This window comes from Nerophis lumbriciformis, linkage group LG27, assembly GCF_033978685.3.
Source record: "Nerophis lumbriciformis linkage group LG27, RoL_Nlum_v2.1, whole genome shotgun sequence".
Taxonomy (NCBI): Eukaryota; Metazoa; Chordata; class Actinopteri; order Syngnathiformes; family Syngnathidae; genus Nerophis; species Nerophis lumbriciformis.
In genome coordinates, this window is record NC_084574.2 from 12,761,209 (window position 1) to 12,788,092 (window position 26,884).

Below are 26,884 nucleotides of genomic sequence, written 5' to 3' on the forward strand. Positions count from 1 at the left end.
ACCGGAAAAAAACGCCTCAAGGCGTGGCTATTCACCTATAGTGATCACAGAGACCGGTTGTTTTTGTGTTAATGTATATATTTGTTTTTCTGAAAAATCCCACTTAATATACTTTGGGTAACAACAACAGTCAATATGTATTTAATTTATTTTTATTTATTATTATTATTTATTTATTTATTTTTTTAGTAGGGAAAGAGTAGAGAAGTTCCAAAGACTGTACTGGGCATATTTGAAGTTAAAGGTGTCCTATTATGCAAAACCATTTTTTAACCTTTTGGCACCTGTTTTTGTTTACAGCGGAACCTCGATTTACCAAACTTTTGTATTTATACACTTTTTGGATTAAATGCGCCTCTGTGTGCGAACCTAACAGATAAGTACATAAAGTTGAATATATTGCCTCAGATTAAATGATCTGAATACTTTATGTTGATTCTTCATGTTAAGGATAATAATGTTCTCTGGTATGGAACAATGCCTAAATGTCTATTTATTTATTTATTTTATTTTATTTTTTTCTTATAAAACAAAAGTGAGCTTTTGTTAAACCAAATATTGTGTTTTTTTTCCATATACAACAACCTATCTGGATTCGATAAGAGAATCGATAAGGAATCGGTTCGATAAGAGTATTCAAAAATGGGCTCGAACTTAGATAATTTCTTATTAAACAGGTCCCCTAAAGTAGGGACCTGTTTTTTTGTCCCCATACTGTCAGAGGTATGGGGACATGACTGTGTAAACCAGGGGTGTCAAACTCAAATACAGAGTGGGCCAAAATTTAAAACTGAACAAAGCCGCGGGCCAAGGTTGAACAAATTAACCTTTTAATAGGGACCCAAACAAGTTTTGCATTGAATATTGAACAAGCAAGGCTTATATAACTTTATAGTGACATGCGAAATCGAGTTTCAAATAATAATAATAATCATTAAAAAATATCAATGGCATATCAAATACAATTTAAATAAACATTGAAAACCTCTTTTCTATTTGCAGCCTTCTGAGGTAAATATCAACATTAACTTTTTCCACAGGCTAATAAATTTGAAAATAAAATAACAATGAATAAAACAACCATTCAGGACTTTAAACTGCTCAGTTTGCAACATACTGATCTAATCTGATGTGCCCAATCCAGATACCTGCCATCTTTTCTTGGATGCTAGTTCATTAATGTCGGGGCTCAGGCTTTGAGCTGAGGCAACCTTCATTATCGAACGAAGGTGTTCATCAATCATTATATCTCACGCCACACTGTCTTGGGGGCGTGCCTTAAATGCACTGCCTTTAACGTACTCTACGAGCTATCGTCACGTCCGCTTTTCATCCATTCTAACTTCGTTCAGACCCAGTCACAAGATATGTGCGGCTTCTGTACGCACACACGAGTGAATGCAGTGCATACTTCATCAACAGCGATACAGATTACACTGAGGGTGCCAGTATAAAAAACTTTAACACTGTTAGAAATATACGCCACACTGTGAATCCACACCAAACGACAAACACATTTCAGGAGAACATCCGCACCGTAACACAACATAAACACAACAGAACAAATACCCAGAATCCTTTGCAGCACTAACTCTTCCGGGACGCTACAAAATACACCCCCGCTACCACCAAACCTCCCCCCCACACACACACACACACACACCTTGTAGTTGGCCAGAGTTTGACACCCATGGTGTAAACAGAGCGATGTCCCCATGAAGTAAGCATTGCCAGAACACACACACACACACACACACACACGCACACAACCACACTCCTGCGCATGCACAGACAGGTACACAAATAAACAGAGAGAAACCCATTAAGCATGCATAGAATGTTCTCAACAACAGATTTGTGAGGCAAACAGAGAATTCCAATGACTCTGAATGTAAAAGACATTTGTGCACACTTAAGTGCTGCAGAGAATCAGCAGAGCTCCGCCAGCCACAGGCTTTCATACGATAAAGTAGGAACAAACTGGAACGGGACGAGGGCAAGGAATGTCAGGCACAGGTCACACTTGTCTCTCCCCATCACTTCTTCTTCTTCTCACAACCTGGCTGAAAGAGAGAACACTTGACTTATTCATCACTCTCGTCCATCTCAAACAAATGGAGACGTTACTTAAAGGTCGCCGTGACTGGAAATGTAAATGTCCGCTGGTGGTGTTGACGACTAACGCGGGGTGGCAACGGACAGCAAGTCACAGCACATTGTGCAAGGGGGCTGATCCCGGTGTTTTGACTCGTCATTTTCACCGACCGTGTCCTGACCTGACACGTCCCGAGAGCTTTAAGCGGTTAAAGTCTTTAATGTGCGCTGTTTTGGTGGGGTCAATTCCTAAAGACAGAGTTGTAAACATGGGACATATTTCTCTGCAAAAAGTCAGTTTTCAAAAACAAGAAAAAAAATACAAAAATGAGGGGTATTTTATTTGAACTAAGCAAAATTATCTGCCAATAGAACAAGAAAATTTGGCTTGTCAAGACTTTCCAAAACAAGTAAAATTAGCTAACTTCAATGAACCCAAAAATACCTTAAAATAAGTATATTCTCACTAATAAGTGAAAGAAAAAATAAAATGAGACCTTTTCGCTCAATATGTTGAAAAATATCCTACTTGCCAACCTTGAGACCTTCGATTTCGGGAGGTGGGGGTGGGGGTGCGGGGCGTGGTCGGGGGTGGGACTGGGGCGTGGTTGTGGGCGGGGGCGTGGTTAAGAGGGGAGGTGTATATTGACAGCTAGAATTCACCAAGTCAAGTATTTCATACATATACATATATATATATATATATATATATATATATATATATATATATATATATATATATATATATATATATATATATATATAAGTTGTTGATAAACAAGCAATTATTTGAATAATTAAATATGGTCATTTTAAATTAATTATTATGATCATATAAAATTCATTATTTCATATATGTTTATTTTAATGTATAATTCTATGGCTGGATGTAATAAGGAAACAGAAAAAATACAAATAAAAACACAATTAATTTTGATGTTTTTAGCAAAATATAGTAAAAATGTATTTAGTTTTTTTTGTAATTAATAAATATATTTATTTTTAGGTAAGATAAACATAATAATACAATATATCTCTAGTCTTGATGATTTAGTTCTTGTCACCCTGTTGTCCTCCTGTCATAAAAAAAAAGGCTGTCCTGACTCAGGTGCGCATGGAGCTGGAGGGGGCGTGGCCTCCAGCTCCGGCTGAAAATCGGGAGGTTTTCGGGAGAGGCGCTGAATTTCGGGAGTCTCCCGGAAAATTCGGGAGGGTTGGCAAGTATGAAAAATATTCTTAAATGAAGTAAATGCAAGTCCCATTATCTTGACATAATGATATTACATTTCTTGAAACCAGCAAACTTATACTAAAAACTAATTTATTGTTCTTAATGGAAAGGCAACAAGGCAACCGCTTGTTACTCTCGGGGTCTCCTAGCCGCTCAGGCAAATCATATGGTCTAAAGAAGTATTTTTCCATGGATAACATGACATCATCGCGCCAAGTGCGTGCTCTTTCAGTCAATTAGTGCGCATATATACAGCCCGGCCCCCGGCCAAAAACATTTTAATTGTAATTTTGAAGAATTTATCTGAATGTGCATGAACTATTTCTGTTCAAAATTGTTTGAAATGTTAAATGTTTAAATAGTCAGTTTACTGTACTGTGCCAACTGTACTACTATACAAGTATGTATTTTCTATTGTTTCATTGAAAATAAAACAGCAAAGTCCATTTGGCTGTCATCTGTTTTAATTATGAGACACAATTGTGTCAAAATCTTTTTTTTTTTCATGCTTGAAATAAGAAATGATTACTTTAAAAAAGTAGTTTTATACTTGTGAGTGTTGATGACACAGCTTTGCAACAGTTGATATTCTAGTTTCAAGCATGTTTTACTCAATATAGCTCATCAAATCTCAGCAACAAGCTGTAATATCTTACTGAGATCATTTAGGACCAAAACCCTTAAAATAAGTAAAACACTAACATAAAATCTGCTTAGTAAGAAGAATGATCTTATCAGACAGAAAATAAGCAAATATCACCCTTATTTGACATATTTCATCTTACTTAGATTTCAGTTTTTGCAGCGTGGCCTCGTTCTCGCTGCCATACTGTCTGCTCGCTGCAGATCACATGAGAATTAAATGACCTTGGTCTCCTCAATGATGTGCCATGTTCTACTGTAGCTGTTCGAATGTGTCGCGTCAGCATCCCACGTGATATTATGTGTTTTTTTTTACAAACCCCAAAACCAGTCAAGTTGTCACGTTGTGTAAATGGGAAATAAAAACAGAATACAACGATTTGCAAATCCTTCTCAACCTATACTCAATTGAATAGACTGCAAAGACAAGATACTTAACGTTCGAACTGGAAAACGTTATTTGTTTGCATATATTAGCTCTTTTGGAATTGGATGCCTGCGACATGTTTAAAAAAAGCTGGCACAAGTGGCAAAAAAGACTGAGAAAGTTGAGGAATGCTCATCAAACACTTATTTGGAACATGCCACAGGTGAACAGGCTAATTGGGAACAGGTGGGTGCCATGATTGGGTATAAAAGCAGCTTCCATGAAATGCTCAGTCATTCACAAACAAGGATGGGGCGAGGGTCACCACTTTGTCAACAAATGCGTGAGCAAATTGCACAACAGTTTAAGAACAACATTTCTCAACCAGCTATTGCAAGGAATTTAGGGATTTCACCATCTACGGTCTGTAATATCATCAAAGGGTTCAGAGAATCTGGAGAAATCACTGCACGTAAGCGATGATATTACGGACCTTCGATCCCTCAGGCGGTACTGCATCAAAAAGCAACATCAGTGTATAAAGGATATCACCACATGGGCTCAGGAACACTTCCGAAAACCACTGTCAGTAACTACAGTTGGTCGCTTCATCTGTAAGTGCAAACTCTAAAAGTCCGAGTCATACCAAAGACTCTAAAATTGGGACCCATTACCTCCCTGCTTGGCACTCCGCATCAAGGGTTGGAATTGGGGGTTAAATCACCAAAAATTATTTCCGGGCGCAGCCACCGCTGCTGCTCACCGCTGGTGGGTCAAATGCAGACGATAATCTCACCACACCTAGTGTGTTTGTGACAATCATTGGTACTTTAATTTTAACTTTTTACTATGCAAAGCGAAAGTCATTTATCAACAACACCCAGAAACGCCGCTGGGTTTGAGCTCATCTCAAATGAACTGATGCGAAGTGGAAAAGGTGTTCTGTGGTCTGACGAGTCCACATTTCAATTTGTTTTTGGAAACTGTGGACGTCGTGTCCTCCAGATCAAAGAGGAAAAGAACCATCCGGATTGTTATAGGTGCAAAGTTGAAAAGCCAGCATCTGTGATGGTATGGGGGTGTATTAGTGCCCAAGACATGGGTAACTTACACATCTGTGAAGGCGCCATTAATGCTGAAAGGTACATACAGGTTTTGGAGCAACGTATGTTGCCATCCAAGCAACATTATCATGGACGCCCCTGCTTATTGCAGCAAAACAATGCCAAGCCACATGTTACAACAGTTTGGCTTCATAGTAAAAGAGTGCGGGTACTAGACTGGCCTGCCTGTAGTCCAGACCTGTCTCCCATTGAAAATGTGAAGCCTAAAATACCACAACAGAGACCCCGGACTGTTGAACAACTTAAGCTGTACATCAAGTAAAAATGGGAAATAATTCCACCTGAAAAGCTTCAAAAATTGGTCTCCTCAGTTCCCAAACGTTTACTGAGTGTTGTTAAAAGGAAAGGCCATGTAACACAGTTGTAAAAATCCCCTTTTGCTAACTAACTTTTTTGCAATGTGTTGCTGCCATTAAATTCTAAGTTAATGATTATTTGCAACAACAAAAAATACAGTTTCTCAGTTCGAACATTAAGTATCTTGTCTTTGCAGTCTATTCAATTGAATATAATTTGAAAAGGATTTGCAAATCATTATATACTGTTTTATTTACCATTTACACAACGTGCCATCTTCACTGGTTTTGGGTTTTGTAGTTTATTTTGCTGTCCTGTAGTTATTGTTTAGAGGATTTTTTTTTTTTACATTTAAAACACTTTTTTTGTGTTCAACACAACATGTAATGGTGGTTCTTTGGTCAAAATGTTGCAGAGATTATGTTCTACAGACCATCTTCAAGCTGTTTTCTGATTGTCTATTATTATAAATTACTATAATAAGCAAGCTTCAAAAATTTCCAAGCAGAGATTTGAACCTGAGGCAGACCTGCTCACCACCGTGCTGCGTGCATACCTGTCTATAGTTGACATGAAAAATATTTTGGCATCAAAGATCTTGCTGAGTTTGATTGTAGCTGTCAGGTCCCACATAGAAGTTCAGCAGTATTCCTGCAGGAAACAGGATTAAACGGTCTTTCGCTCAGGATTTCTCTCAAAGTAAAGTCTTTTGACCTTCTAGCTAATTCAAAGCATGGATGCAAGACAAAGGAAGTTTATGCCCCAACACTCTGATTCCTCAGCAAAGAGAAAATCCAGGATTAAGTTAAAAGTGTTTCTTCTCCAGGACAACACTTTCATCAATGAACGGACGGATGTCGGTTGATTTTTTTTCCGATCTAAATCCATACATTAAGAAGGGTCTTTGCAGAGGATTGACGACTCACTCATTTAACCAGTCTCGTATCCACCAAGCACCTGACTCGGGTTCAAACATACATTGAGTATCTCAAAAAGTTTGAGATACTTTAAAGGCCTACTGAAATGCGATTTTCTTATTTAAACGGGGATAGCAGGTCCATTCTGTGTGTCATACTTGATCATTTCGCGATATTGCCATATTTTTGCTGAAAGGATTTAGTAGAGAACATCGACGATAAAGTTCGCAACTTTTGGTCGCTGATAAAAAAGCCTTGCCTGTACCGGAAGTAGCAGACGATATGCGCGTGACGTCACAGGTTGTGGAGCTCCTCACATCTGCACATTGTTTACAATCATGGCCACCAGCAGCGAGATTCGGACCGAGAAAGCGACGATTTCCCCATTAATTTGAGCGAGGATGAAAGATTTGTGGATGAGGAAAGTGAGAGTGAAGGACTAGAGGGCAGTGGGAGCGATTCAGATAGGGAAGATGCTGTGAGAGGCGGGTGGGACCTGATATTCAGCTGGGAATGACTAAAACAGTAAATAAACACAAGACATATATATACACTCTATTAGCCACAACACAACCAGGCTTATATTTAATATGCCACAAATGAATCCCGCATAACAAACACCTCCCCCCTCCCGTCCATATAACCCGCCAATACAACTCAAACACCTGCACAACACACTCAATCCCACAGCCCAAAGTACCGTTCACCTCCCCAAAGTTCATACAGCACATATATTTCCCCAAAGTTACGTACTTGAGACATGCACATAGCGGCACGCACGTACGGGCAAGCGATCAAATGTTTGGAAGCCGCAGCTGCATGCGTACTCACGGTACCGCGTCTGCGTATCCACTCAAAGTCCTCCTGGTAAGAGTCTCTGTTCTAGTTCTTGTCGGAGGCAAATATTTACATATATCCGAATTTGAATGTTACTTCTTTTATTTCATAGTCATATTTGAAAACAGCTCGTGTTTTTCCATTTGTTCTCTTTCTGTTTGTCTCCAAGTAAACTGTGTGTGTTAACCTTGAAGCTTTGGAATGTTAGAGAGAGAGATAATGGACATTTGTTTTGGCTAGAGAGACATGACTGCCAGGGACTTAAGAGGGGAGAGGGTTTTTTGGGGGGCAGACCATCTTAGCGAAGCGATTGAATGTTCTATGCTGGACTGGTCTCAAAGCTTTGCAAATATATTACAAAATACCTATTCTGTCTCTGGTGGTTTTTCTACTCAGCTTTAAGTGTCGTAAAGAGCTTGGGAGCGACTTGTGACTTGAATTCCCTGGGAGGAACAACTGGTCCAAAACGCAACATTCTCCACAGGCCAATGGTAAAGCTTGACTTTCATATTTCGGGAATGTAAACAATGAAACACCGGCTGTGTTATCCGGCAAAACAGTCAGGGGGTGCATTCTACGGCGGGGGTGTGTTATCCTGCACAACACCTGCGGCAATACACCGCTTCCCACCTACAGCTTTCTTCTTTGCTGTCTCCATTGTTCATTGAACAAATTGCAAAAGATTCACCAACACAGATGTCCAGAATACTGTGGAATTTTGCGATGAAAACAGACGACTTAATAGCTGGCCACCATGCTGTCCCAAAATGTCCGCTACAATCCGTGACGTCACGCGCTGACGTCATCATACCGAGACGTTTTCAGCAGGATATTTCGTGCGAAATTTAAAATTGCACTTTAGTATTGGCATGTGTTGCAATGTTAAGATTTCATCATTGATATATAAACTATCAGACTGCGTGGTCGGTAGTAGTGGGTTTCAGTAGGCCTTTAAATACTCTACAGCTGGCGTAGCAAACTCGTTTTCATTGAAGACCGCTTCGCAGGTTTGGTTGCCCTCAGAGGGCCGCTTGTAACAGTGAATAATAGAAATGTGTAAGGATTTCCTTCATATTACATGTACAGTACAGACCAAAAGTTTGCACACACCTTCTCATTCAATGCGTTTTCTTAATTTTCATGACTATTTACATTGTAGATTGTCCCTGAAGGCATCAAAACTATGAATGAACACATGTGGAGTTATGTACACTTCAAAAACTGAAATCTAAGTAAGATTAAATATCTCAAATAAGGGTGATATTTGCTTATTTTCTGTCTGATAAGATAATTCTTCTCACTAAGCAGATTTTATGTTAGTGTTTTACTTGTTTTAAGGGTTGTGGTCCTAAATGATCTCAGTAAGATATTACAGCTTGTTGCTGAGATTTGATGAGCTATATTGAGTAAAACATGCTTGAAACTAGAATATCAACTGTTGCAAAGCTGTGTCATCAACACTCACAAGTAGAAAACGACTTTTTTAAATTAATAATTTCCTACTTCAAGCATGAAGAAAAAAATAATGATTTTGACACAAATGTGTCTCATAATTAAAACAGATGACAGCCAAATGGACTCAGCTGTTTTATTTTCAATGAAACAATACAAAATAAGTACTCATATAGTAGTACAGTTGGCACAGTACAGTAAAAGGACAGTTAATATTAAAACATTTAACATGTGACATTTCTAACAATTTTGAACAGAAATAGTTCATGCACATTCAGATAAATTCTTCAAAATTACAATTAAAAAAACATTTGGCCGGGGGCCGGGCTGTATATATGCGCACTAATTGCCTGAAAGAGCACGCACTTGGCGCGATGATGTCATGTTATCGATGGAAAAATGCATTTTCAGACCATATGATTTGCCTGAGCGGCTAGGAGACCCCGAGAGTAACAAGCGGTTGCCTTGTTGCCTTTACATTAAGAACAATACATTAGTTTTTAGTATAAGTAAATGTAATGCCGAGCGCATATTATTATGTCAAGCACTAGCATTTACTTAATTTAAGAATATTTTTCAACATATTGAACAAAAAGGTCTCTTTTTTTTCTACCAAGAAAAGTGCACTTGTTATTAGTGAGAATATACTTATTTTAAGGTATTTTGGGTTCATTGAAGTTAGCTAATTTTACTTGTTTTGGAAAGTCTTGACAAGCCGAATTTTCTTGTTCTATTGGCAGATAATTTTGCTTAGTTCAAATAAAATACCCCTAATTTTTTTTTTTCTTTTCTTGTTTTTGAACACTGACTTCATATTACATGTACAGTACAGACCAAAAGTTTGGACACACCTTCTCATTCAATGCGTTTTCTTAATTTTCATGACTATTTACATTGTAGATTGTCACTGAAGGCATCAAAACTATGACATGTGGAGTTATGTACTTAACAAAAAAAAGGTGAAATAACTAAAAACATGTTTTATATTCCAGTTTCTTCAAAATAGCCAACCTTTGCTCAGATTACTGCTTTGCCCACTCTCGGCATTCTCTCGATGAGCTTCAAGCACACCTGTGAAGTGAAAACCATTTCAAGTGAGGTATTTTATTTAAACTAAGCAAAATTATCTGCCAATAGAACAAGAAAATTCGGCTTGTCAAGACTTTCCAAAACAAGTAAAATTAGCTAACCTCAATGAACCCAAAAATACCTTAAAATAAGTATATTCTCACTAATAACAAGTGCACTTTTCTTGGTCTTGAGACCTTTTTGCTCAATATGTTGAAAAATATTCTTAAATTAAGTAAATGCTAGTGCCATTATCTTGACATAATGATATGCGCTCAGCATCATGATTTTTTTGTTCATGCTTGAAGTAAGAAATTATTACTTTCAAAAAGTAGTTTTATACTTGTGAGTGTTGATGACACAGCTTTGCAACAGTTGATATTCTAGTTTCAAGCATGTTTTACTCAATATAGCTCATCAAATCTCAGCAACAAGCTGTAATATCTTACTGAGATCATTTAGGACCAAAACCCTTAAAACAAGTAAAACACTCTGCTTAGTGAGAATAATTATCTTATCAGACAGAAAATAAGCAAATATCACCCTTATTTGAGATATTTAATCTTACTTAGATTTCAGTTTTTGCAGTGTACCTTCTGAAGCTGTCGAGACGCTTTAAGGAGGACATGAATTCCATCGATTACTTTATTGAGCAAAACTCTTTATTGTCGGCCATAAGCACGTGACCAAAAACATTGGTAAAACATTTCTATCTAGCAAAAATGGTCATTTTCTGCCGTACAAACCAGACCAAAACCAATTTTGTCATCTGTCATATCAACAGCAGCCGCTCGCTCTTTCTCACTTGCACCGACACATGCACATATGGCACTTAGCCAGTGATGCGTTTACAGCCACACAAAAAGTCGGACAACTCCAACACCGCACATAATGTGTAATTCCAGGTCGCTACATTATGATTTACCAATCAAATGTGTGCTTATTCTATTGTCACTTATTAAGAATCTTAATTTATAAATATTAATCATGAAATGCTGTTATTATATTAAATAACATATTTTACAAACAAAATTGCAGGATTGTACACATGATCCCATGCTTAAATCTCATTGTGCAACATGTGAATGTTTTAATGGGAACTAAATTCGATATCTGAAAGGGGTACAAATTATTTCCAAAGCAGGGCCCCCACCCAGATATACAATACTAGTACACAGCTCATGAAAAACTAAATTTTTTGTTATTGTCATTGGAAGTGAGCCATATCACTTATATTTGAAAATAATCTCATGGAGATGACTTGACATTTGATTATTAAAAAAACAAGTTATTGAGTCAGGTTTGGGACGCCTGATGTTGCTCACATGGGCTCCACTGGATGCTCAGGGAGTTTTTGTGTTTGCTCACTCACATGACAAATTAGAGGGAACATTGCACGTGGGTATTTGATTACATTTCTTTCATCCTTAAAGTTCGCAGGTTTGATTCCGGGCCACATTATCTGGCAAGATACCGAGCCCCTTTGGTTGCTTGGGTTCTTAGACTTAGACGAACTTTATTGATCTACAAGGGAAATTGTTTCACAAAGTAGCTCAGTTACAAAGGATGCAAAGGGTACGGATGGAAAGGATAACGCAGGTATACAGTAGACTAAAAATGTACCGTAGTAGCAATATAAAATATAACATATGCAATATTTACATATTATATATGCAGTATATAATATCTACTGATATATATTATTATATTATTTTTTATATAATATATACAATATATAACAAATCCCCAATTACTATGTACAATATTACATTACATGTAACAAAAAAGGGCAGCATAAAATAAAGAGTAGATCCATCAGAAAATATACTTTATAAAGAAACATTTGTTTAATGATTTGTGGATAGTCTGGAGAGCAGGTGCAATCATTTGACTGATATCCGATGATCAATAAGAATTCAGCAGCACTCCCACCGACTTCAGTGCTTTCTTTCGCACCCGAGTTGCACTCGCTGCGCTTTGTTGTGTTGCACTTCATTTCTCGGTTCATGCTCAAATAACCACAGAGCAGTCTGTTGAAGCAGGCTCATCCTGGGTTAGGTGTGATAGCGGCAGGTTCCGTCCCGGGACCTTGCAGCAGTTGAGCATAATGAGTTACAAAAACCTCTTTTTCCTGGTGAGATTTTGAGGCTTGCAAGAGGAGCTTTTGTTTATTTGATGACTAGTTAGGCAGGGTTGTTGACTTATTGATGAAACCTTGTTGTTTCTTTATTAGTAAAAGGCATAAACGCAATTATGCGGCGCGTGCGTGCGTTTGTTCTGCACTCTCAAGGGGGCGATGACATTTAGATTTCGTGGTATGTAGCATGCATTGTGCATGTGCTCGCCTTTTTGAATGGGGGGGGGGTTCACGCAGAGAAGTCATGCAACCCTCAGGACACCATCATGGCAGTGGTGAGGTTTGTTTGTCCACCTGTGTGTGGGCAGCATAAATATATGGATACATGTGTGTAGATGCATGAATTATGCATCCACTTTTGAGTGTGTGTGTGTGTGCGTGTGTTTATAACCTGAAGGAATGTCCTTTCGTTGTAAAGGTCAAAAGTTACTCAGCAAGGATGTTCGGAGGAGATCCTAAAAACATTTGCATGTTTTTCCACTGAGATTGTTTTTAGGATTTACCGTATTTTTCGGACCATAGGGCGCACCGGATTAAAAGGCGCACTGCAGATGAGCGGGTCCTTTTTTCAATACAAAAGGTGCATTAAAGGGGTCATATTATGAATTGTTTCTAAATTTAAAACACTATCTTGTGGTCTACAAAATGTTGCATAGATTATGTTTTACAGATCATCATCTAGCCCAGGCCTGGGCAATTATTTTGACTCGGGGGCCACATTTAGAGAAAAAAATGTGTCTGGGGGCCCGGTATATCTATTTTTATGAACACTAATACAAAACCTCACAATAATGCTTGATTGAATGCTAAAAACATTATGTCAGACCGCCTTAAAAAATGTAATGTAATTTAATTTTTTTCTATGAAGGATAAAACACTGAATATTGACCAAATATGAAGGTCACACCCCCCTTCGATCGACATATTTTACAATCAAGAGAAACAACAAAAATGCAACAAACAGTGAAATATGAACGCAAAGGGTACAAAATAAACCCCACCAACAATCTGATATATCTGATACATCACTGAGCTTTAGAACTTTGTTGTAAAAATCTCCTTCAGGGTCTGTCTCAACGCTTCCCGCCCACACTGCTTGGTGCCTCGTGTAAGCTGCTGTGACTTAGATTACCATAGTAACTAATCAGATGACCATAGTAACTGGAATATCATCCAAAAGCGCAGATTCCAACCATTGAAATACTTTGTATAGTTGAAGACCTACGGTCATTAGAAAACATCACTGCACATCATAATGGCAGCTACACTTTCCATCTTAAAGATCTCAAAAAATTATTTGGGAATGTCTGGCGGGCCAGATTGAAAAGCTTAACGGGCCGCATTTGCCCAGGTCTGATTTAGCCCCTTTCTGACAGTCGCTTCAGGATGCGCCGTTTTGTGGGCGGTCTTATTTACGTGGCTCACCTTCGACAGCGTCTTCCCCCGTCATCTTTGTTGTAGCGTGAAAGGACGGGAGTGGAAGAAGTGTCAAAAGATGGAGCTAACTGTTTTAATGACATTCAGACTTTACTTCAATCAATAACGGAGCAGCATCTCATCATCCGTGGCTCACTAGTGCAACAACAACGCTGGAAATGTGTCCCGTGAAAAAGCGTCCGACCGGAACCTTCTAATAACTAAAGTTCCTTGGGTGAATAATGTAAACTCACTACACCGGTAGTTTTTAGCGCTTCCATAGCAAGTCGACTGACAGATATAAGTAAGAACTTTACACTACTTTAAATTAGAAATGGCCACAGCCAAAGATGAATGCCCTATAACAAGAAGATAGTGAAAAAGAATACGTTTATCAACTACGGTGTTGGCACGGACTAAAATTGCGGACTCACATTTTCAGGACTTATGCAGATCTCAAATACACATCGGCAGGTACCAGAAGGTAAGAAAAGTTGGTTTCGCATAATATTGGGAAACAAAACGCCAGGTAATACACTGCAAAAACTGAAATCTAAGTAAGATTAAATATCTCAAATAAGGGTGATATTTGCTTATTTTCTGTCTGATAAGATAATTCTTCTCACAAAGCAGATTTTATGTTAGAGTGTTTTACTTGTTTTAAGGGTTTTGGTCCTAAATGATCTCAGTAAGATATTACAGCTTGTTGCTGAGATTTGATGAGCTATATTGAGTAAAACATGCTTGAAACCAGAATATCAACTGTTGCAAAGCTGTGTCATCAACACTCACAAGTATAAAACTACTTTTTTAAAGTAATCATTTCTTACTTCAAGCGTGAAAAAAAAATCATGATTTTGACACAATTGTGTCTCATAATTAAAACAGATGACAGCCAAATTGACTTTTGCTGTTTTATTTTCAATGAAACAATAGAAAATATGTACTCATATAGTAGTACAGTTGGCACAGTACAGTAAACTGACTATTTAAACATTTAACATTTCAAACCATTTTGAACAGAAATAGTTAATGCACATTCAGATAAATTCCTCAAAATTACAATTAAAAAAATGTTGTATACATGCGCACTAATTGACTGAAAGAGCACGCACTTGGCGCGATGATGTCATGTTATCCATGGAAAAATGCATTTTTAGACAATATGATTTGCCTGAGCGGCTAGGAGACCCCGAGAGTAACAAGCGGTTGCCTTGTTGCCTTTCCATTAAGAACAATAAATTAGTTTTTAGTATAAGTTTGCTGGTTTCAAGAAATATAATATCCTTATGTCAAGATAATGGCCCCTTTTTTTTACTTAATTTAAGAATATTTTTCAATATATTGAGCAAAAAGGTCTCTTTTTTTTTCTACCAAAAAAAGTGCACTTGTTATTAGTGAGAATATACTTATTTTAAGGTATTTTTGGGTTCATTGAAGTTAGATAATTTTACTTGTTTTGGAAAGTCTTGACAAGCCAAATTTTCTTGTTCTATTGGCAGATAATTTTGCTGAGTTTAAATAAAATACCCCTAATTATTTATATATATTTTTTCTTGTTTTTGAACACTGACTTTTTGCAGTGATATGTCTGCTTATAGGTGCCTTTTTGCGGTCCTTATACACACACCATAATAATACTCCTATGTTTAATGCGCCAACAATCCATCAAGCGGTGCGGCTTCATAGCTTACCAAAGTCGTACTAAAAACATTTGGACAGATTTTTTTAAAGCTGTGTGTATCGTTTTATATACTCAATGGAACATTTAAAATGTTGGTGTTTTTGTTTACTGCCATCATATCGCAGTCTACACATATCTCTTATGTATGACTGCCATCTACTGGTCACACTTATCATTACATAATGTTTCAAATAAAATGTATTCGAGGTCAGTAAGCACAACCAGAATTATCCCGTACATTAGGCGAACCGGGTTACTGTATAAGACCACAGCAAACATTACCCAGTTTGTAAAGATTGTAATAAATCCATTAGAAGAAGACCGCTTCCTTTAACTGTGAGAAGCCTCCATTTTACTAATGATTTCCAATGTTGCAAAAATGTGTAGAATAAAAATGTAAATACATTTCTGTCAACGAAGATTTGCGTCAGCCTTTGATAGTAGGCTTACATCATGTGTTGCCTTCATTATAACACTTATATCACTCAATCAATCAATCAATCAATGTTTATTTATATAGCCCTAAATCACAAGTGTCTCAAAGGGCTGCACAAGCCACAACGACATCCTCGGTACAGAGCCCACATAAGGGCAAGGAAAAACTCACCCCAGTGGGTCGTCGATGTGAATGACTATGATATATTATATAAGACTTTTAATTTTTTGCGGCTCCAGACTAATTTTTTTTTGTTGTATTTTTGGTCCAATATGGCTCTTTCAACATTTTGGGTTGCCGACCCCTGGTTTAACCCAAGTATCCAACATTATAACAACAATTATAAGTCATAAAAGAGAACATTCATCATGACTTCATGCCTTTAAATGAACATGTACTGTAATTTATGACTATTCGGTTGTAATCTGAGTTCTTTTATTCACATTTCTCCTCCTTGTTCCACAGATTATTGCTTACCAGCCGTATGGGCGTTCTGTAGACTGGTGGGCGTATGGAGTACTGCTATATGAAATGTTAGCCGGACAGGTGAGTTGCGTGCATACGCACAAATACTTCCACAGACACACTAACATTTGTAGCATCCAATGAACATGAGTTGTTTTCTGAGACGCTCCTATGCTGGCTGTGTGGGAAAGCAGGTAAAGAGGTCATGAGTCATGACGCAGACAGCCTATCTCTAGCAGGCCTACTGGAGTGTAAATGACAAATAATTCATTTTCCGCCCTGTCACAACACCCACATTAGAGTTACTGATGATAGCCACCCAGCAAGGGAGGAAAAAAAGCTGGGTCATCCACTTCTGCAAGGACTTTTTTGCAGAATGTTGTACAAACCCCGTTTCCGTATGAGTTGGGAAATTGTGTTAGATGTAAATATCAACGCAAAACAATGATTTGTAAATCATTTTCAACCCATATTCAGTTGAATATGCTACAAAGACAACATATTTGATGTTCAAACTGATAAACATTTTTTTTTTGTTGCAAATAATCATTAACTGTAGAATTTGATGCCAGCAACACGTGACAAAGAAGTTGGGAAAGGTGGCAATAAATACTGAGAAAGTTGAGGAATGCTCATCAAACACTTATTTGGAACATCCCACAGGTAAATTGGGAACAGGTGGGTGCCATGATTGGGTATAAAAGTAGATTCCATGAAATGCTCAGTCATTCACAAACAAGGATGGGGCGAGGGTCACCACTTTGTCAACAAATGCGTGAGCAAATTGTTGAACAGTTTAAGAAAAACCTTTCTTAACCAGCTATTGCAAGGAATTTAGGGATTTCACCATCTACGGTCCGTAATATCATCAAAGGGTTCCGAGAATCTGGAGAAATCACTGCACGTAAGCAGCTAAGCCCGTGACCTTCGATCCCTCAGGCTGTACTGCATCAACAAGCGACATCAGTGTGTAAAGGATATCACCACATGGGCTCAGGAACACTTCAGAAACCCACTGTCAGTAACTACAGTTGGTCGCTACATCTGTAAGTGCAAGTTAAAACTCTCCTATGCAAGGCGAAAACCATTTATCAACAACACCCAGAAACGCCGTCGGCTTCGCTGGGCTTGAGCTCATCTAAGATGGACTGATACAAAGTGGAAAAGTGGTCTGACGAGTCCACATTTCAAATTGTTTTTGGAAACTGTGGACGTCGTGTCCTCCGGACCAAAGAGGAAAAGAACCATCTAGATTGTTATAGGCGCAAAGTTGAAAAGCCAGCATGCGTGATGGTATGGGGGTGTATTAGTGCCCAAGACATGGGTAACTTACACATCTGTGAAGGCGCCATTAATGCTGAAAGGTACATACAGGTTTTGGAGCAACATATGTTGCCATCCAAGCAACGTTACCATGGACGCCCCTGATTATTTCAGCAAGACAATGCCAAGCCACGTGTTACATCAACGTGGCTTCATAGTAAAAGAGTGCGGGTACTAGACTGGCCTGCCTGTAGTCCAGACCTGTCTCCCATTGAAAATGTGTGGCGCATTATGAAGCCTAAAATACCACAATGACTGTTGAACAACTTAAGCTGTACATCAAGCAAGAATGGGAAAGAATTCCACCTGAGAAGCTTAAAAAATGTGTCATCATCAGTTCCCAAACGTTTACTGAGTGTTGTTAAAAGGAAAGGCCATGTAACACAGTGGTGAACATGCCCTTTCCCAACTACTTTGGCACGTGTTGCAGCCATGAAATTCTAAGTTAATTATTATTTGCAAAAAAAATAAAGTTTATGAGTTTGAATATCAAATATCTTGTCTTTGTAGTGCATTCAATTGAATATGGGTTGAAAAGGATTTGCAAATCATTGTATTCTGTTTATATTTACATCTAACACAATTTCCCAACTCGTATGGAAATGGGGTTTGTACATTTGACTGCAAAATGCACTTTCTATCCCTTATTTTCTATCACCTTTTAATGCTACATAGACTGGTTTCATAAGGTATGTCTTTTTAACGAAGAATGTACAAATAAATAACAAATCTACATTAAAAAAAAACTACGAATGTTATGTGAGTTTCTTATTTAAACAAACCGGCAACATGTAACAATATCTCAACTCTTTATTATGCTAACAACATAACTCTTGTACTAACTCGTGCAGCAGACAAAAGAAACCTCCTTTCTAAGCATTTACCCATTTACCGTAATCCAAGCAATGCAATAGCATGGGTGTCAAACTCGTCGCAGTTACCGTATTTACCAGACTAATTATAGAAGATACTAATATATTTCCATATGTTAGCCGCACCGGACTACCTTATTTTTCGGACTATAAGTCGCTCCGGAGTATAATTCGCACCGGCCGAAAATGCATAATAAAGAAGGAAAAAAACATATATAAGTCGCACTAGAGTATAAGTCACATTTTTGGGGGGAAATGTATTTGATAAAAGCCAACACCAAGAATAGACATTTGAAAGGTAATTTAAAATAAATAAAGAATAGTGAACAACAGGCTGAATAAGTGTACGTTATATGAGGCATAAAATATAGGTGCCTGGTATGTTAACGTAACATATTATGGTAAGAGTCATTCAAATAACTATAACATATAGAACATGCTATACGTTTACCAAACAATCTGTCACTCCTAATCGCTAAATCCCATGAAATCTTATACGTCTAGTCTCTTACGTGAATGAGCTAAATAATATTATTTGATATTTTACGGCAATGTGTTAATAATTTCACACATAAGTCGCTCCTGAGTATAAGTCACACCCCCGGCCAAACTATGAAAAAAACTGCGACTTGTAGTCCGAAAAATACGGTATAAGCCGCAGATATATTTTTTGTGAAATGAGTTATTTACACAGAAACATTTTGTAAATGTTCATTACACAGACTTGTTATTTCATATGTTGACCAGAGGGGGAGCACTTTTAAAAACCGACACACAGTCATTTTGAAAAATCCTTCCTTTTTGGCACCACCCTAATTTTGATAGAATTCACCACCAGGGGTGCAAATGAGATATTCTCTATTAGATGCAATTAGGGGTGTAACGGTACACAAAAACTTTGGTTCGGTACGTACCTCGGTTTAGAGGTCACGGTTCGTTTCATTTTCGGTACAGTAAGAAAACAACAAAATATACATTTTTGGGTTATTTATTTACCAAATTTGCAAAATCTTCCACCAAAAATATTTTTTAGTGGAATATTTGATGTGAAGTAATGGGAACCTTGGATAGGTCAATAATTCATAATAACATTTTTTTTGATTCAATATTATGTTTTGAGCAATGCAGTCAACATCGCAACTTTTTCTAAATTACATTTAACCTTTAAGCTTTTTTATTTCACTTTTGTTATGTTTTTGTTTATTTTAATAGTATTTTTAGAATGTGCTGTGGGCCTTTAAAACATTAGCTGTGGGCCGCAAATGGCCTCCGGGGCACACTTTTGACACCCCTGCTATAGATAATAAAAAATTGAATCTGATAAATCTATGGATAAAAAGCAGAGCCTGGCGACGCATGCGCGTTTATCATAACTCTCTCGCTCTCTCTGTCTCTGCCCCTCCCTCAAGAATGCTGCTGCACGCACAATTTGTTTTGTTTTCAACCCCTTCTTAACCCTGAACGTACATTGAAAATACACGCAACCCTAACTCCGCAAAAGAGGACATGTCCGGTGAAAAGAGGACGTATGGTCAGTCTATCGTAGCCCGTTAGCTGTGTGTTGTGCCTCGGTGTGCATTGTTTACACCAGTGTTTTTCAACCACTGTCCCGCGGCACACTAGTGTGCCGCGGGACAGTGTCTGGTGTGCCGTGGGAGATGATCTAATTTCACCTATTTGGGTTAAAAATATTTTTTGCAAACCAGTAATTATAATCCGCAAATAATGTGCCATTGTTGAGTGTCTGTGCTGTCTGGAGATCGGCAGACTTACAACGTTATACTCTTCCATATCAGTAGGCGGCAGCAGGTAGCTAATTGCTTTGTAGATGTCGGAAACAGCGGGAGGCAGTGTGCAGGTAAAAAGGTGTCTAATGCTTAAACCAAAAATAAACAAAAGGTGAGTGCCCCTAAGAAAAGGCATTGAAGCTTAGGGAAGGCTATGCAGAACGAAACTAAAACTGAACTGGCGACAATGTAAACAAAAACAGAATGCTGGACGACAGCAAAGACTTACTGTGGAGCAAAGACGGCGTCCACAAAGTACATCCGAACATGACTTGACAATCAACAATGTCCCCACAAAGAAGGATAAAAACAACTGAAGTATTCCTTGATTGCTAAAACAAAGCAGGTGCGGGGAGTAGCGGTCAAGGAAGACATGAAACTGCTACAGGAAAATACCAAAAAAAGAGAAAAAGCTACCAAAATAGGAGCGCAAGACAAGAACTAAAACACTAGATGCAGGAAAACAGCAAAAAAGTCAAAATAAGTCAGGGCGTGATGTGACAGGTGGTGACAGTACACCTACTTTGAGACAAGAGCTATAGTGATGCATGCTTGGTTATGCTTTAAAGTCATATCCAACAATTGCGACAACGACTTTTTAATGTCTATATCGGCTGCTGAGTTTCATTTTTTAATGTTTTCTGCTGGTGGTGTGCCTTCGCATTTTTTCAATGAAAAAAATGTGCCTTGGCTCAAAAAAGGTTGAAAAACACTGGTTTACACAACGTGCGGTACGCTACTTAATATGTCCATATGGAAACTCGTTCGGTACACCTCCGAACCGAACCGAAACCCCCGTACCGAAACGGTTCAATACAAATACACGTACCGTTACAACCCTAGATGCAATGCTTTTCCTTATTGGGACCATGATTTAGGTCCTAACTTGTTCACCGGTCCTCATATGGAAGGTACTTTTCCTTGTTGACGTCTCAAGAAGGGTAGAAATACACGAACACACACACACCCACACATGGAACTTTTCTACCATTACACCCGTCCTTACTCTATTGTAAACAGTCAGTAAAATATGACCATAATAGGGTTAGGGTTAGGGTTTGGGTTAACTCACATTCTCATTTAGTAACATAGAACAGTCTGTGTCCAAATGTTTTGACTGGCACTGTATTTTCACATCTGGAAAAAAAAAATATATGTAAAAATGCCCATAACTCATACGGTGCCCTGCTTGACCCCTTTGTCACGTAACAAAAAGCTATTTGTGGTCTGAGGGTGCGATAATGGATGGCGCTCAAAGTCTCACCGACATCGCTGTCTTCTGTCCTCAGCCTCCTTTTGATGGAGAGGATGAAGACGAGTTGTTCCAGTCCATCATGGAGCACAACGTGTCCTACCCGAAGGCCCTGTCCAAAGAGGCTGTTTCCATTTGCAAAGGGGTGAGAGAAAGATTCCATTTTTCAGTTTTATATGTTTCTGTTTTCACAAAATGCGCCTGGTCAACCAACTGCTGTGCATAAAACGTTATGGTTGGTAGAGCGGCCGTGCCAGCAACTTGAGGGTTCCAGGTTCAATCCCCACTTCCGCCATCTTATTGATTGATTGATTGATTGAGATTTTTATTAGTAGGTTGCACAGTGAAGTACATATTCCATACAACTGACCACTAAATGGTAACACCCCAATAAGTTTTTCAACTTGTTTAAGTCGGGGTCCACTGAAATTGATTCATGATACAGATATATACTATCATAGTCACTGCCGTTGTGTCCTTGGGCAAGACACTTTACCCACCTGCTCCCAGTGCCACCCACACTGGTTTAAATGTCACTTAGATATTGGGTTTCACTATCTAAAAGCGCTTTGAGTCACTAGAGAAAAGCGCTATATAAATATAATTCACAAATTCACTCTTTGACACGCACATAGGGTTGCAAAGGGGTGGAAAGTTTCCGGTAAATTTCCGGAAACTTTCCAGAAATTTATGCTATATATATTTATTTATTTTTGTCATAAAATAATACAATCATGTGTGCTTACGGACTGTATACCTGCAGACTGTATTGATATATATTGATATATAATGTAGGAACCAGAATATTAATAACAGAAAGAAACAACCCTTTTGTGTGAATGAGTGTGAATGGGGGAGGGAGGTTTTTTGGGTTGGTGCACTAATTGTAAGTGTATCTTGTGTTTTTTATGTTGATTTAATTTAAAAAAATAATAATAATAATAATAATAATAAAAATAAAAAAAAAATATATATATATATATATATATATATATATATATATATATATATATTTTTTTTTTTTTTTTTTTTTTTTTCTTGTGCGGCCCGGTACCAATCGATCCACGGACCGGTACCGGGCCGCGGCCCGGTGGTTGGGGACCACTGGTCTACAGTCATACAGTAACAAGCAATTACACCTCTATTAAACTTAAATACCATAGATCAAATATATTTACCCCAGTAATATCATCAACACTTACCTGACTGGATGAAGTCCTCCGGGCTCAAATACTAATGTGGCCTCAATAGCCCTGCTGTAGTGTGTAGCATGCTGGGAATTATCTGCACGTGATGGAGGAATGCACCGTGCAGAGTTGCAATTCCACTGAATTTGCATTAAATCAGGTTGTTTTAGCTAATAATCATGCTGCAAGATCTAGCATGTTGCATTCAATGTTTATTCCCATTAATTTCCCGTTAATTCCCATGGAAAGTTTCCAACTTTGAATATTCACGGAATTTTGCAACCCTACATGCACATTCAGTGTGTGCGTTTAACAACACACTCTAGTCTGTTGTTCTCCCCCCCCACCCCCCCCCCCCCCAAAAAAAGGGTTGAAAATCATGCAAATAGGCAATTTAAGTGGAGTTTGTGGTGTTCTTCACTGAAGCCAACATAATACATACTCATGTACCAGGAAGCCACATCTGCTTGTTCTCTGTTCATCACATCTTAGATCTAACAGAAACATACTTTTTTATTCTAGCTGTGTGAGAATAAAAAGTGGAGCTGTTCTTTAAAGGTGCAGTTTGTCCTTCTTTTTCAACCCCAAATATATACAGTGCATCCGGAAAGTATTCACATTTTGTTATGTTATAGCCTTATTCCAGAATGGAATAAAGTCATTTTTGTACTAAAAATTCTGCACACAATACCCCATAATGACAATGTGAAAAGTTGTTTCTGTTTTTTTTTTTTTTACATTTTGCAAATTTATTTAAAAAAGTAAAAAGATCTTTTTAAAAATCACATGTACAACCCCCGTTTCCATATGAGTTGGGAAATTGTGTTAGATGTAAATATAAACAGAATACAATGATTTGCAAATCATTTTCAACCCATATTCAGGTGAATATGCTACAAAGACAACATATTTGATGTTCAAACTGATGAACATTTTTTTTTTTTCTGTAAATAATCATTAACTTTAGAATTTGATGCCAGCAACACGTGACAAAGAAGTTGGGAAAGGTGGCAATAAATACTGATAAAGTTGAGGAATGCTCATCAAACACTTATTTGGAACATCCCACAGGTGAACAGGCAAATTGGGAACAGATGGGTGCCATGATTGGGTATAAAAGTAGATTCCATGAAATGCTCAGTCATTCACAAACAAGGATGGGGCGAGGGTCACCACTTTGTCAACAAATGCGTGAGCAAATTGTTGAACAGTTTAAGAAAAACCTTTCTCAACCAGCTATTGCAAGGAATTTAGGGATTTCACCATCTACGGTCCGTAATATCATCAAAGGGTTCAGAGAATCTGGAGAAATCACTGCACGTAAGCAGCTAAGCCCGTGACCTTCGATCCCTCAGGCTGTACTGCATCAACAAGCGACATCAGTGTGTAAAGGATATCACCACATGGGCTCAGCAACACTTCAGAAACCCACTGTCAGTAACTACAGTTGGTCGCTACATCTGTAAGTGCGAGTTAAAACTCTCCTATGCAAGACGAAAACCGTTTATCAACAACACCCAGAAATGCCGTCGGCTTCGCTGGGCCTGAGCTCATCTAAGATGGACTGATACAAAGTGGAAAAGTGTTCTGTGGTCTGATGAGTCCACATTTCAAATTGTTTTTTGAAACTGTGGACGTCGTGTCCTACGGACCAAAGAGGAAAAGAACCATCCGGATTGTTATAGGCCCAAAGTTGAAAAGCCAGCATCTGTGATGGTATGGGGGTGTATTAGTGCCCAAGACATGGGTAACTTACACATCTGTGAAGGCGCCATTAATGCTGAAAGGTACATACAGGTTTTGGAGCAACATATGTTGCCATCCAAGCTACATTACCATGGACGCCCCTGCTTATTTCAGCAAGACAATGCCAAGCCACATGTTACATCAACGTGGCTTCATAGTAAAAGAGTGCGGGTACTAGACTGGCCTGCCTGTAGTCCAGACCTGTCTCCCATTGAAAATGTGTGGTGCATTATGAAGCCTAAAATACCACAACGGAGACCCCCGGACTGTTGAACAACTTAAGCTGTACATCAAGCAAGAATGGGAAAGAATTCCACCTGAGAAGCTTAAAAAATGTGTCTCCTCAGTTCCCAAACGTTTACTGAGTGTTGTTAAAAGGAAAGGCCATGTAACACAGTGGTGAACATGCCCTCTTCCAACAACTTTGGCACGTGTTGCAGCCATGAAATTCTAAGTTAATTATTATTTGCAAAAAAAAAAAATAAAGTTTATGAGTTTGAACATCAAATATGTTGTCTTTGTAGTGCATTCAATTGAATATGGGTTTAAAAGCATTTGCAAATCATTGTATTCCGTTTATATTTACATCTAACACAATTTCCCAACTCATATGGAAACGGGGTTTGTACATAAGTATTTACAGCCTTAGCACAATACTTTGGTGATGTACTTTTGTCAGCAATTACAGCCTCAAGTCTTTTTAAATACCATGCCACAGGCTTGGCACACCTATCTTTGGGTAGTTACGTCCATTCCTCTTTGCAGCACCTCTCAAGCTCCATCAGGTTGGATGTCAACCGTTGGTTTTCATCCAGGATGTCTCTGTACATTGCTGCATTCATCTTACTCTAATCAGGGAGGTGACCAAGAACCCGATGTCAGAACTACATCATTCCTTTGTGAAGAGGGAAGAACCTTCCAGAAAGACAACTATCTCTGCAGAAATCCACCAATCAGGCCTGTATGGTAGAGTGGCCAGAGAGAAGCCATTTCTTAGTAAATGTTTGCCAAAATGCACCTGAAAGACTCTCAGACCATGAGAAACTAAATTCTCGGGTCTGATGAGACAAAGATTGAACTCTTTGGCGTGAATGCCAGGCATCATGTTTGGAGGAAACCAGGCCAATACCATCCCTACAGTGAAGAAAGGGGATGGCGGCATCATGGTGTGGGGGTGTTTTTCAGTGACAGGAACCGGGATACTAGTCAGGATAGAGGGAAACATGAATGTAGCAATGTACAGAGACATCCTGGATGAATCTCCATCCAACCTGATGGAGCTTGAGAGGTGCTGCAAAGAGGAATGGGCGAAACTGCCCAAAGATAGGTGTGCCAAGCTTGTGGCATCGTATTCAAAAAGACTTGAGGCTGTAATTGCTGCCAAAGGTGCATCAACAAAGTATTGAGCAAAGGCTGTAAATACTTATGTACATGTTTTTTTTGTTTTTTTTTATAAATTTGCACATTAAAAAAAAAAAATCACATTGTTTAATGGGGTATTGTGTATCATCCAATATACATGTAAGATAACAAAATGTGGAAAAGTGAATCGCTGTGAATACTTTCAAGATGCACTGTGTAACGATACATGTTTTTATCATCAAGATTTTTTTCAGTACCGTACAGAAGTCTACCACTTTCCCACACAGACCACAAAGTGAAGGACATTTTTTACATGCACAAAACAGGCTGCTCATAAGGAAAAGTCTAAAAATGGAAATGCCCCCCTCTACCTCGAAGAACTACTCACCCCCAAATCCTCCACACGACACCTCCGCTCCGGACAGGCTAACCTCCGAGGACAAAGCTACGAACAATGGAAGACCGGGCTTTCTGCTCCGCCGCTCCCAGTCTGTTGAACGCTCTCCCTGACCACCTGAGGGCACCACAGACTGTGGGTGCTTTTAAAAAAGGCTTAAAAGTTATATGCATAATAGTTTTAGCTATTTGGCTGTTCGAGTTTTTATTTATTTATTTTTGTTATCTTTTTATTTTTTTAATACACTGTAGCACTTTGAGGTTGTTTACTCAATGTAAAGTATTTTTTACAAATAAAATCTATTATTATTATTATTATTATAAAATGTATAACTATTTCAAAAGTTCATAATTTCATGTTTTCAAACCGTTTATAGTCATTTGGAATATGCAATATCTGGTTACGCAGGTTAGCACCACTGACATATTCCGGAAACAATATTTCTCTATTTAAAAGTCACCAAAGAAGCATTCAGTATTGTTGTAATGACATTATTAGTGCAATGATGTTCACCAGACCACAAACTAAATTCAGTCATTGAAGCAGGAAGAAGGGAACAATTATTTTTTTATAGCTGTGTAATGAGTGAGCCCTTTTTTTTTCTTCTTTACAGCGTTTGCGTTTGTTTGTATTTTTTGTTTATAATCATGTAGTACTTCAAATTGGACCCAGCAATCAATGTGAGCCATATCCTGTATATTGCGCAATACATCACATTTTTAAATGGGTCAAAGAGATAAATGACCAAATCTTAGTAACGGGTTGCTCTCCAATGCTCTAAGTCATGATAG

At 38.2% G+C, this 26,884-nt stretch overlaps 1 protein-coding gene across 1 annotated transcript in view; it reads left to right on the forward strand.

The window, feature by feature from the left end:
* Window positions 1-26,884, forward strand: part of prkcaa (protein kinase C, alpha, a) — a 407,487-nt gene that overhangs the window by 333,640 nt on the left and 46,963 nt on the right. The window contains exons 14-15 of the mRNA XM_061922863.2: window positions 16,168-16,248; window positions 21,439-21,546. Of these exons, the coding sequence (XP_061778847.1) occupies window positions 16,168-16,248; window positions 21,439-21,546 (189 nt within the window). The remainder of the gene's footprint in view (window positions 1-16,167; window positions 16,249-21,438; window positions 21,547-26,884) is intronic.